A 12,366-nucleotide genomic window follows, 5' to 3' on the forward strand; every position below is an offset into this window, starting at 1 on the left:
ATTTGCTTCCTTAGGTTAGGTCATAAGTTTGTAACTCACTGGTTTCTTTTTTAACTCTTATTAAAAAACTAGTTTACCAGCCAAATGATTCAGCTCAAGTCACCATGAACCAGGTTGAATCGGCTGAGTCAGCAAGCTGACTTGACAAGTCTTGCTAATTTCAGACTGAGTAACACTCAGGAGCAAGTGTCCTGGTGACTTGGCTCAAAATCTTGTCCGTCACCGAGTTTTAGAACTATGAAGCAAACCTTAGCATTACAGTTAAAAGTGTTGTTACGGACTGGCAGTAGAATTAAGATACAAACGCAAACGCAATGTTATTGTAAAACAGTACACCCAAAAAAAGTATCAAGTCAACTTTTCAAATTTCCAAGAATTGATATTAAGCATCTTTCAAATCAAAACCTCCCTCCATTGTACTATAAACTATACATATAACAAAAAATGACAAGAAACGCTTGCAAGGAAATGAAGTACATAAGAGCTCAACGAAATAATAGTACTCCAGACAAATATGTAACAATCCCAAACAACGATGCCCATGTTCTCTAAAAACCCATAAAAATTCCAAGTGTTGAAAATAGAACTCTACTGAAAAAAGTGCTTCCTTGGAACCGAATTCATCCTCATGGTATAAACAAAAGCAAGTACCCAAAGAAACCAACCTCACATGCAAGTTCTACTTTAGAAAAGAAAGGAAACATGCATTGCTTCTTCACCGTTTTTTGTCCTAAACTCATGAAAGTCATGCATCCGCATGTATGAAACAAATCACGGTACCTCTCTGAGCATCTTCCACAATTATGTCAGAGTTTCTTTTCCTTGGAATGGCTTTCATCTACAGATGTCCCAAAGGCTGTCCTCAAAGACTCTCGGGGCCTTCTATACCACAAAAAGGCAAACCACAGCGTCCTCCAAAGTCCACCATTTGCAAAATGTGGAACAAGTATGCGCCCCCAGTAAGGATAGTAAGGGCCTGGAAGTTTGAGCAATGTGAAGAAAACTGCAATCGCCAGCAGATGCCAGGGAAATTCTTCTTCCTGATACAAAAACCATTTAGAATCTATATACACAAAATTCTCGCTGAAGTATACAGAACTCATGGAAATACAAAGAAAACATGAATATTGGAACCTTGAGCTCCGGAGATAGTTCTATGGCTGTGTCCTTCAAGACCCCAGCAACAGCAATGCCGGCGAGTAGGGGTATGGGTATAAGAATCATTTTCCTTTCCTGTGCACAGTAGGACATCTCGCTTAGTGAAGAAACTGCCAGTAATGGTAAACACAAGTACTTGGTGACTGCATATACGAGTTCAAGGATGATATGTGCAAAGTTGCTGAACGTTTTGGTCCATGGAAAACTCTTGACAGGTTGAGGAAGACTATCCCACAGTTTTCTCACGACTTCCAAAGACCTGTCCAAATTCAGTTTGTCGGGCCCATCAGACTGCCCTGCAGCCATGTTCGCAGCAAGTGAAACAATGCAGCGAGTATTTTTGATATGAGATAATCTTTGTTGTCTGGTACTCAAAACGCAGTAATGGGTTTGTGGCAATAGCGGCAGACCCTGATAGAACAAACAGATGTCTTTTAACTGAAAGAGAATCTGATTTATAAAAGATGGAAAAGGCACTATTCTAAAGCCCATGTAACAATCATACTCCGGCAAGCAAAAATTTCAGGCCCAATTTATGCTGCTTATATCTATGAAATCACAAATCAAGCATGGCACAAAAACTATTTAGTTGCCTAAAAGCTCAACCCACCTGCAAAAGGAACAGCAAAAGTATGAATTTCAGACCAAAAAATAATCATCTGACAAATAAATAAAAAGTATCATTGATTTAGAAAGAGAACCGCAATGGGTGAACAAAAGTTTCACTCCAGTTCACATGTAACTTTGCCAATTCTAAAAATCATCCTGCTGCCAGTTTAAACCCATCAACTCCACGAATAAACATGGACGTCTGTCGATGAAACAAAACACACATTCCCCAATCCAAATCTAGTTTTAACAGTTAAAACTCCTCATCAACAAGAACATCAATTGTCCTAAGTTATCCTTCAGGGTGGAGGCTGCATCGCATGGTATTTTGACCTTCTGGTAACTGTATTTTGTGTGCGTGTGTAAAAACAACTGGAATTTGGCAGAAATGCCCATAGAAAACTGCAATGTGCACTAAAATTTGGTCTCCCCACTATTTAAAAATTATGGGGAGAAAACCCATAGATTAGTATTTTAAATAGCTACACTATGTAGCATGTAGCTTACACTATGTACCGTAGCTTAACTACATAGCTCATGAAAATAACTTAAGTTGTGTAGCCTACACTGCATGATAATTTGCATATGCTACACGCTATATAGACTAGGCTACATGCTACGTGGCTCACATTACCAGTTATTTTTCACTACATTAAAATCAATTGATGTTTTCAATAATTTGCTACATTTTTCCATTTTCAATAAAAATTAGTTAATCTTTTCAATAAAAACAATATAAGTAACAGTATTAAATTAGTTTCATTGCTCTTCCTTTACCTTTATACTTAATTATTACCCTTTCCTATTACTTTAGGTTACATTTGGTTGCACCAAATATCATGAAATTTTGTTAAATTTTATTGTTAATCAGTCTAATTTGGTGCAAAATATCATGAAATTGGTACAACCAAGCACACCCTTCATTAAAAATCTAGAAGTATCATGTAGCTTACACCTCATGCTTCAGAGGGATGAACCTATGCTACATGCTATTCACTATTTAAAACAATGATAGACATACCATGGTAGTCCTGTAACAAAATGCACCCTAAACAAAATCAAGCTGTCGATTTTATTTTATTTATTTTTTAAAAAAAAAAGAAAAAGAAAAAAAAGAAGAAGAAAAGAGAAATGCTCCAATGCTCTGAGAGCATTATCAACTATAGTGCTCCTAATTGCATGAGATAACTTGGAAATTCCAATAGATCAATCTAACTGTCCATTAGTAAAGAACACATTTCAAGGGCTGCATACAAAAATAAAAATTATCGGATGATCAACTCTATCCTAGATTCAGCCTTATTTTTTGTAGCCATCCTTTCTCCAACCCATGGATGATAAGCAATACATGATGGGAGCTTTTTTTTTTTGAAAGATATTGAATTTATTAAAGCCCGAAGGCAAGGAAAAAAAACAATAGGTGGGGAGTTAATGCAGGGGCATTTTCACACTGGGTTCGAGTGGGGTCACCTGTTGGATGCAGAGGCACACTCGGGGTGGGTGACCCATGCGATTTGGGGCTCACGGGAGAAGTCTCGTGTTCGAGACTCCTTACCAGGGGTGATTAATGTGCATTTCACATTGGGCTCGAGTGGGGTAGCCCGTGGGATGCGGGGACACACTCGGGGTGGGCGGCCCATGTGATTTGGGGCCCATGAAGGGGGTTCGGCCGAGGTCCTAACCCATGAGATGTGGGGCCTGGGCTATGAGATAAAGGGATTAATTCGCCATACTCTAACAGTTCGAGCTTTTAGAGCAAGCGGTTAATTGTCCTGCATCAGGAGTCATCTAGGACCCAACTAGATGTCAAGATGTCCAATCCCTAACATAAGCCATGACCCTATCAAAAACCCTAGAAATTAGTTGCTTTTGTCCCTGAAAAATCCAAGATGGGAGCTACTAGATAGATAGATTGACTTGTTGGTTAGACCTATTTTTGTACAACTGATCATGACCATCCATATTGGAGGCCATTGATCACATGGTTAAGATCATCAGATCAGTGTGATATTTGCATGGTAGCTGATGGAATGTTTGTTGGACCCAATGGATAGTCTAGATCAATCCATAGGACTGTTTAAGCATCATAATGAAACTAAGAGCACTACAACTGATAGTGCTCTAAGAGCATTGGAGCATCTCTCAATAAAAAATTCAATACTTCATGAATAATATGGAACCTCATCAACCAAACAAAATCCCATCAACCAATTCAAAGCACACCAATCACACAGCAATAAATAAAATAAATAATCCTGATGAACAAAACAGAAGCCTTCTCACATTCAATAAACCAAACCCCCAATAAAAGATCATGAACATGCCTACCATGGAGAAACTACTCACTATTAGAACTTGTGTTGACACTTGACATTAAATGTAACTTTTCCAATTCAGAAACTTATCAAGTTAATTAGAAAAATAAGAATCTCGATTCTATGTAGATAGATCCTGTCAGCGATTCAAAAGTTCAACTTAAAGAAAACCTGCTATTCAAAATCTCATCAATTTAACAAGCACCAATAAATAAAGAATCCCAACTACTCAAAAAAGAGGTTAGCTAGCCCCACTACACCCCTCCAAACACACCTTTACTCGCAGTCGTAGCACAAACTAGGGATGCAACTTGGGGGCGGGTTGAGGGCCAACCCAAGCCCAACCCGACCTCAAAAGAACCCAACCATAATGCAACCCAACCAGAATTCCAACCTGGGGTACCCTCGCTGAACCCAACCCTCAAATTCCTCTATACTCAACCCTAGATGGACTTGGCCCGACCCCATTTGACCTAAATAGATGTGATTATTCTCAACATGAACTAATCCGACATTAATTAACTCAATTCAAAATCCAACCTGATTTCAAATCAAGTTGGAGTTTTCTAACCCTAACTTGACCCAAGGATCCTGACAACGTGACCTAAATGCAGATTGGATTGATTGGGTTCAGGTTGACCCAAACGCAAGTTGCAACCCTCACACAAACCTAGCAAGTGGAGCAATGAAAAGCTGCATAACGTGGTGCCTATTTTGAAGTTGACCATATGCAGAAATCAAGCTATTCCACTCATTTTGTTAGCCACCCCCATACAAAAAACAAAAAACAAAAAGAAGAAGAAGAAGAAGAAGAAGAAGAAGAAGAAACTGGATGGTTCAAAAGTTGCCAAGCGTCCACATTGAACATGCATGTGTGGCATGCCTGATGAGTAGACTAGAGTCACTAGATTCATTTTTTGCATACAATCATTTTCATGTTGAGGCCACTTTATTCACTGCTCAAACGTCGCAAACTTGCCGACTTGGCACATTTGATTGCTTGTAACGGTGCACATTGGGCTACCAAATCTCCTAAAAGATCCTAGCTGCTCATCCAAATTTCTTTATTCCATGACAAATAATCCAAATAGGTTAAAGAAATGAGTGTGTGATCGAAAGCTATGTTGATAGTCTTGCAGGAAACTAAGCCGCAATCAATCAATAGAGGCATATATTTTTTTTTAAGACACAGGGTGTCCTCACCCCTTTTGAGGCGAGACTATTCCCTGCGGATACACGCAATCACCTACAACCACGTGTATCGGGTAATGCCAAGGTGGGGAGTCGAACCCACACCTTTAGGGATCAAATCCACGGTGATGGCTGCTCGCCCAAACCTCGTCGGGTATTGTTAACTCCCTTTGGAGAAGGAAAAAAAAAGGGGAAGGATTTGATTAGCCCTTAACTCTATTGGTTTGGTTGGAGGAATTATGCTAATATGGGATTCCTCTTGTAGAACTTTAGAAGACGGTTGGATGAACCGATTCTTTATTAATGTGTTTTTTTGTAAGTCTGCTTTGGGTTTCCGATGGATTTTCTTTGGGGTTTATGGCCCATTCAACATGTCTCTTTGCTCCTCTTTTTGGATAAAGCTCTCTTCTGCTGTTTGATAGGAACCTCCCATGGGTTGTGGGAGGTGATTTCAATGTGGTCCAATTTTCCTACAAGTGGCTAAACGTGGCCGGGTCACTTCTTCAATGCGAGGCTTTCCAAATTGGGTGGGAAACCATGGATTGTTGGATCTGTCAATGGGGATTGTTAAATATACATTTTCTAATGGCAAATCTTCTCCTACGATGTCCCTTCTTGATAGATTTTTGGTCTTCCCTAATTGGATCCGCCACTTCTTATTTGCTCACCAAAGAGGTTTGCCCAAACCTGTTTTTTACTATTGCTCGATCTTGTTAGAAACCGACAAGATTAATTGAGGACCTATAAACCCTTCAGATTTGAACTATCTTGGATGGAAATGGAAGGATTTAGGGATTTGGTGTCTGAATAGTGGGCAACTTTTTCTTTCTTTTTTTTTTTTGAGAGATAACGCAAAAGATTATATTAAACGGGAAAGAAAAAACAACAAAGAGAGGAGCAGCACAGCAGAGCAGCTAAAAACTCAAAATTACAAGCATTAGGCTTAGACGAATAGGTAGCCCATTCCACCAGAAAATGGATGGCCCTAAGCGCTACGTGGTCCCCAGGATTGGCTTTGTCGTTAAAACACCGATCATTCCTTTCGGTCCAAACATCCCGCCAAACCGCAAGAAGGGCCATATGCTAGAGAGGGGTCTGGTGTTTCCCACATTTGATCCCGTGCCAGAGAGAGAGGAGGCTATCAGTCGAACTTGGAAAGCAGCAAAACATGTTGAACTGGAAAAGGAAGACCGGCCATATCTTGTGAATAAAGGGACAATGAATGAAAAGATGATTAACCATTTCTTCGTTGGCCATGTAGTAGACGCATATATTAGTAATAGACATGCCCCGTTTCCGCAAATTATCAACAATAAGGACCCTTTGGTTACCAACTAATCAGCCGAAAACCACTATTTTGGGAGGGACCGAGTAGTACCATCCATAGTACCGCTGAAAACCAGGAGGAGGGGGAAGATTAGCAGACAGGAAACCGTAAAGAGACTTAACTGAGAATCTGCACTGTTTGTCTAACTGCCAAGACAATCTGTCAGGCGTGTTGCGATTTGGGGTGAAGCCGTAGATGCATTTAAGAAGGGCAGCGTATTCGTCGATCTCCCTTTCCGTAAGGTTCCTTCTGCATTCAATGTTCCAAATGGGTTTCCCGCCTTCAGAAGATAGACAATTGGCAGCCCTGCAAAGGGGGTACTTTGCAATGCGGAAAAGGTTAGGGAAAGAGGAGCTTAGCGTAGCTAATCCTGCCCAGGGATCCAGCCAAAAACGAGTCCGGGTGCCATTGCCTGTAATCATGGAAATGCCTTTGAGGAATTCCGGCTTGGTGGAAGAATGTCCCTCCATATGGCAGACATCTTACGGTTGCATCTACTATTTGTCCACCATCCCCCATCTGATCTGTCGTATTTACCTTTTATCAAATCATTCCATAAGGCCCCATCTTCATTTCCGAGTCTCCACAACCATTTCCCCAGGAGAGCGTGGTTCATAAGCTTTAGGTCCTTGATGCCAGCACCTCCATCTTGCTTCGGGCGACAAACAGCCTTCCAGTTGATTAGATTGAATTTATCCTTATCTGATTTTCCGTGCCAGAGAAAGTCTCTTCTGAGCTTATCCAATATCTTCACAATATAGGCCAGATTGAATAGTGGGCTACTTTTAACATTGAGGGGCACACAGGTTTCATTCTTAAATAAAAAATAAAAAATAAAAAATAAAAAAAAACTCCAAATGCTGAAGTATAAACTTAAATCTCGGCATCATGATATTTTTGGTCTGAGAGAAGCAGAAATGTCTTCCCTACTTGCTACAATTCAAGAATTAGATGTTAATTAGGAAGCTGGCTAATTATCCGAGGAGGACATGGCTTCCATATCTCAACTATCTTCCGAATATTGCGCTAGATTGAAAGATGAGAAAATAAACTAGCACTAGCGATCCCAGGCAACTTGGCTAAAGGAGGGAGATCATAATGCTAAGTTTTCCATAGTATTGGCAATGTTAGGGTGCAAACAAATTTTATTTCTTCCCTCTGCGTTGATGGCATTACGTTGTTGAACAAAAACTCCATATGTAATGCTATAGTTGATTTCTACTCGAAGTTGTTGTCCTTTGATGAAGTGGCTCATCTTCATATTGATGATCTGCCTTTTCAATCAATTTCGGAAGAAGATGTGACGATCTTAGAAAGGCATGTAGAGCTTAAAGAAATAAAAGATGCAATTTGGGGTTTAGGGAGGGATAAAGCCCTTGGTTTGGATGGATTTCCTGTAGCATTTTTCTACTTGTTTTGGGAAATTGTGAAGTTGGATCAATTATTGTTCATTTTGGATTTTTTTTTTTTTTTCCTTCTTCTTTTTTAACATGATCATTTAGCCACTAAGATGAATCACCTTCCTGGCCCTAATCCTCAAATTGGAAGGAGCCTAAAACATAAAAAAATTTCGTCCTATTAGCCTTCTTAGCACTCACTACAACATCCTTTCCAAAGTATTTACTCAAAGGCTAAGGATGGTGATTCCAAAGGTTATTACCCCCTTCTAATTTGCCTTCGTGGAAGGAAGAGATATTCTTAATTGTGTACTAATTGCCAATGAATTTTGGAACTCTTGCACACGAGCAAGGAGCTTGGGGATCCTTTGTAAGCTTGATCTTGAGAAAGCTTATAACTATGTTCACTGGACTCTTTTTTCTTTTTCTTTTTTTCTTTAAAAAAAAAAAAATTATATGCTTGAAAAGATGGGTTTTGGCTTAAGTGGAGGGCTTGGATTAGAATATGCATTTCTTCTCCAAAATTCTCTATGCTAATTAATGATCTCCATTTGACTTGGGGCCTCCGATAGGGCAACCCCCTATCCCCTTCTGTCTTTTTTCTAGTGACTGAAGCCTTAAGCTGCATGCTAACAAGGGGACATGAGATACGCCCATCTAGGGGTTTCTCAGTGGAAAATTTTCCCTTCGTCATATGCCATCTTCAGTTTACCGAGATATACTTCTCTTTCGTGAGGCTGATGAGAATATGGCTACATTTTTTCAGTATGACAATTTGCTGGTTCGAGGTAGTTAGGTTTGAAAGTTAATCTCTCCAAGAGTGAGATATATGAGATTAATCTAGCCTTCGAGGTATGTTCTTTTCTTGCTAATTCCTTTGGTTGTAAGGTGGGTCTCTCCCTACTCTCTATTTAGGTTTGCCCTTGTGTATTGGAAAACCTCCTTTATACCTGTGGGACAAGATAATCGAAGGAATGGAGATGAAACTCTCCACCTAAAAACTCAACCTGCTGTCTCTGGGAGGTGGATTGAATTTGAGTAAGGCTTCCATCTTGAATTTGCCTATATACTTTTTATCTCTTTTTCATTGTCCGAAGTCTATAATCTTAAAGATTGACAAACTTCAAAGGAATTTTTTGTGGCGAGGAGGATATGTAGTTAGGAAATTCCCACTTTTAAATTGGAGGGAGGTTTGTACTCCCTACAATGAAGGGGGAGTGGATATTACGAACCTCAAGGTAATTAATGAAGCTCTCCCTAGAAAATGGATCTAGAGATTTGGAAATGAGACTGAGAGCCTATGGCGTCAAATCATTGCTGCAAAATATGGCCTATCCCCCCAAGGGTGGTGGATAAAAGGCTCTTCATTTTTATCATGCATCCTTTATATGGAAAGGTATAGTCAGGGTAGCCCCGACTGTTTTTAACAGGGTTTCCTTCTCTCTCGACAATGGATTGAGAATTAGATTTTGGTTGGATCTATGGTAGGGCTCCCGCACCTTGGTTGAAGCTTTCCCAGCTCTTTTTGCTATCAGTCCAAACCCAAACATTCTGGTGGGTGACTATTTTGTAGAGGTAGAAGGCGGAGGTGTGTGGCTTCCCCTTTTTTCGTAGAAATCTTTTTGATTATGAAACCAGGAGTTTATTCTTCTTATCTCTCACCTAGTCACTGGCGGGTTCAAGCTTATTCTCTATTCAATCACTTTATAGATCTCTCTTGGCTCCTGTAGTCTCTTTTGCTTGTTGTCACATGAGTTATTTGTGGTCTCATTGAGTGCCTCCAAAGGTTGCGGCATTTGGATGACTGGTGGGCATGAATAGAGTTCTGACGATTGATAGTTTGAGAAGACTCACCCAAATATGTCTTCTTTCTCTCAGGGTGGAGGAAACAATGGATCATATTTTTATTCACTGCTCGTTCCCCTCAAATATCTGATGAAGTGTCCTTCATCTACCTGGAGTGTTGTGGGCCATGCCCAATTATGTAGATCAACTCTATTGCAGCTGCCATGTGGGTCCAGGAGGAGTCCTAGGAAAAAAGAAAATGGAGAATCCTTCTCTTGGCTGTTTTGTGAGCTGTTTAGGGACTAGGCTCTGTAATTTTGACTTGTCGGGGGTTTTCTTGCCAATCATGGGACTGATTTTTGTATTTCTTTTTCTTCCTCCTCTCTTTTCCTTTTTTCCTTTTTTCCTTCTTTTTCTACTTTGCTCTTTGTAGTTTTTCCTTTCTTTGTTTAATAAAAATCTCATCTTTCAAAAAAAAAAAAAAACTAGGGTCTGGCTTGGAATAAACAGGAACCTTTTACCCATTTAACAACTACTATATTCCAGAAATGGGTAAAAGATAAGAGGTAATATACATCTCAAACCTAACTATAGGCCAACATTCGGTACAAGTGGGGCCCCATCTGGATGATCTAGATTGTTTATCGGTTTTCCCAATAAGGATAGGTGAACAAAAGATCTCCTCCAAACAATTCCACACCCAATCAATTGACTTTCTTCTGTTCCAGATAGACCACGGGTTACATTTCGTTTTTCAACTATCAATTCTCATTCCAACAATCAAATGGCTAAGATTGTCCAACGAGGAGACAGTTGTTCTATCATCCATCCACAATGGGAGCCATCATTTGAACAGTCCGGACCACTGAACGGTGGGCCCCACCAGTTCAGAACGTCTACACAAGAACATGGTTTGTTTCACAAAGAAACAACTATTCTAAATTCTCTTTTATTTTCCTTTTCATTATTTGTTTTTTACTTTCTTCTTCTCATTTTTTCAAATCGGAATTGAATGCAAGAAAACCACCTCCCTAATTCAAGAATTCTATTGATTCCACTAAGAACACAAGAATCTCGGCTAACTAAACAACACCCACTTCTGAACTCTCTCTCTCTCTCTCTCTCTCTCTCTCTCTCTCTCTCTCTCTCTCTCTCTCTCTCTCTCTCTCTCTCTCTACATTCAAACCAAGAATCCAAAAATATATAAAAATCCAAAAAAAAAGAAGAAAAGATATTACGATACTACCAAACGAAATTCGAGCAAAACCCAAATTACAAAAAACATCAAACAGCACAGTTGCAAGAAGAAAACAAGGTACTAGAAAGGAAAAAGGGGGAGTCTTGCCTTGAATTTCTGTAGAAAGGGAGAAGGGTTTGTCAAGGCCATTCTCGAAGAAGCTGGAAACCGGAACGCAGGAAAAGGAGATGACATTTTTTTCCCTTCAGAGAAGTTAGAGAAACATATCAAGAGACTGAACTGAGTCTGCCATCAGTGGAATCGAGAGGAAATGGGACGACGGATAAGCGCATTGTGGGAAACGAGCGCAGGGCTTCTTGGGCGGGGAAATTGTATGGTCCTAAGCCCAAGGATATGTAAACTATCCTCGGGTTTTCCGGTTTGTGATTACACCGTTGATCTAATGGGCCATGTTGGAGATGGATCTCCTCAGTAAAATCCTGTCCTTCAAACATCCAAACGGACGAATAGGTTGGCCCCATCATGAGTACCACCTTATGCAAAAATCATCAATATCTAGTCATCGAGTGAACAAAGTCTGTGATTTTCTATTTTATCAATGACTAGATGTTGTTTTCTTTGGACCAACCTGATGAGTGGATGCGGCTGATTTCTTCACCAGATGATCCTCATGGTGGGGTTACCCTATTGTATGGTTCAGATTTCACATTAACTTAATGGGCTGAAGTTTATCAGCTGGTTGGACTGGAACTTCTGGTCCAATAGGTTGGACTAGAAACATCTTTCGAAAATTAAAGTTACCTTGGGCCATACCTGCTAGCACTTCATGCTGATCATTGAGAAATACTCCGGTGTTGCATCGGGAGATTTAGACCGTCCAATCCATTGATCCAAGCTGTTCATTAGGTCCGGTGCACATTTCATCGTTGTCCATGCAAAAACCAGACTGATCTTACAAATATAACCATTCATCAGTAGCCTTTAATACGAATTGTCAGAAAAAAAAAGAAAAAAAAAAGGGTCCACTGGTCGATTTGATCCGTCTATTTGTTAGATCCGTCTTTGTGAAGTTATGAACAGATTGGATGGAAAATAAACGTTATAGTGGGCCCTACGGAATTTTTAACGGTGAAAATCATGATCTCGGCTGCTATTTGTGGTGTGTGCTCCATTTGATCCTTGGATATGATTCATTTTTTTGGATAGTACTCTATAATGATCTCGAAAAATGGATGAACAGTGTGGATATAATAAATACATCTGTGGGGCCCATGTAACTTTGATCTCCTTTGAACCGTTCGTACAACTCGGAGGTCGAGGACCGTCAGCGCTCGTCTTCGCACGACACGTACCTACACCAGCTGTTTACCTGATGTGTGGTACACC

General features: G+C 40.0%; 1 protein-coding gene across 4 annotated transcripts in view; it reads right to left on the minus strand.

Moving 5' to 3' along the window:
* LOC131228953 (uncharacterized) overlaps window positions 1-11,342 on the minus strand; it is a 19,794-nt gene extending 8,452 nt beyond the window's left edge. For 2 of the 4 annotated variants that reach the window (XM_058224789.1, XM_058224788.1), the window contains exons 1-3: window positions 11,128-11,342; window positions 1,135-1,569; window positions 781-1,040 (exon numbers count right to left, since the gene is read on the minus strand). In XM_058224789.1, the coding sequence (XP_058080772.1) occupies window positions 807-1,040; window positions 1,135-1,569; window positions 11,128-11,214 (756 nt within the window). In that variant the 5' untranslated portion in view covers window positions 11,215-11,342 and the 3' untranslated portion in view covers window positions 781-806. Of the gene's footprint in view, window positions 1-458; window positions 1,041-1,134; window positions 1,570-11,127 lie in introns of those variants that run through there. The other 2 variants (XM_058224787.1, XM_058224786.1) reach the window with 2 other exon arrangements.
* Window positions 11,343-12,366: the final 1,024 nt, after the last annotated feature.

Source organism: Magnolia sinica, chromosome 16 (genome assembly GCF_029962835.1).
Source record: "Magnolia sinica isolate HGM2019 chromosome 16, MsV1, whole genome shotgun sequence".
In the NCBI taxonomy this organism is placed as follows: Eukaryota; Viridiplantae; Streptophyta; class Magnoliopsida; order Magnoliales; family Magnoliaceae; genus Magnolia; species Magnolia sinica.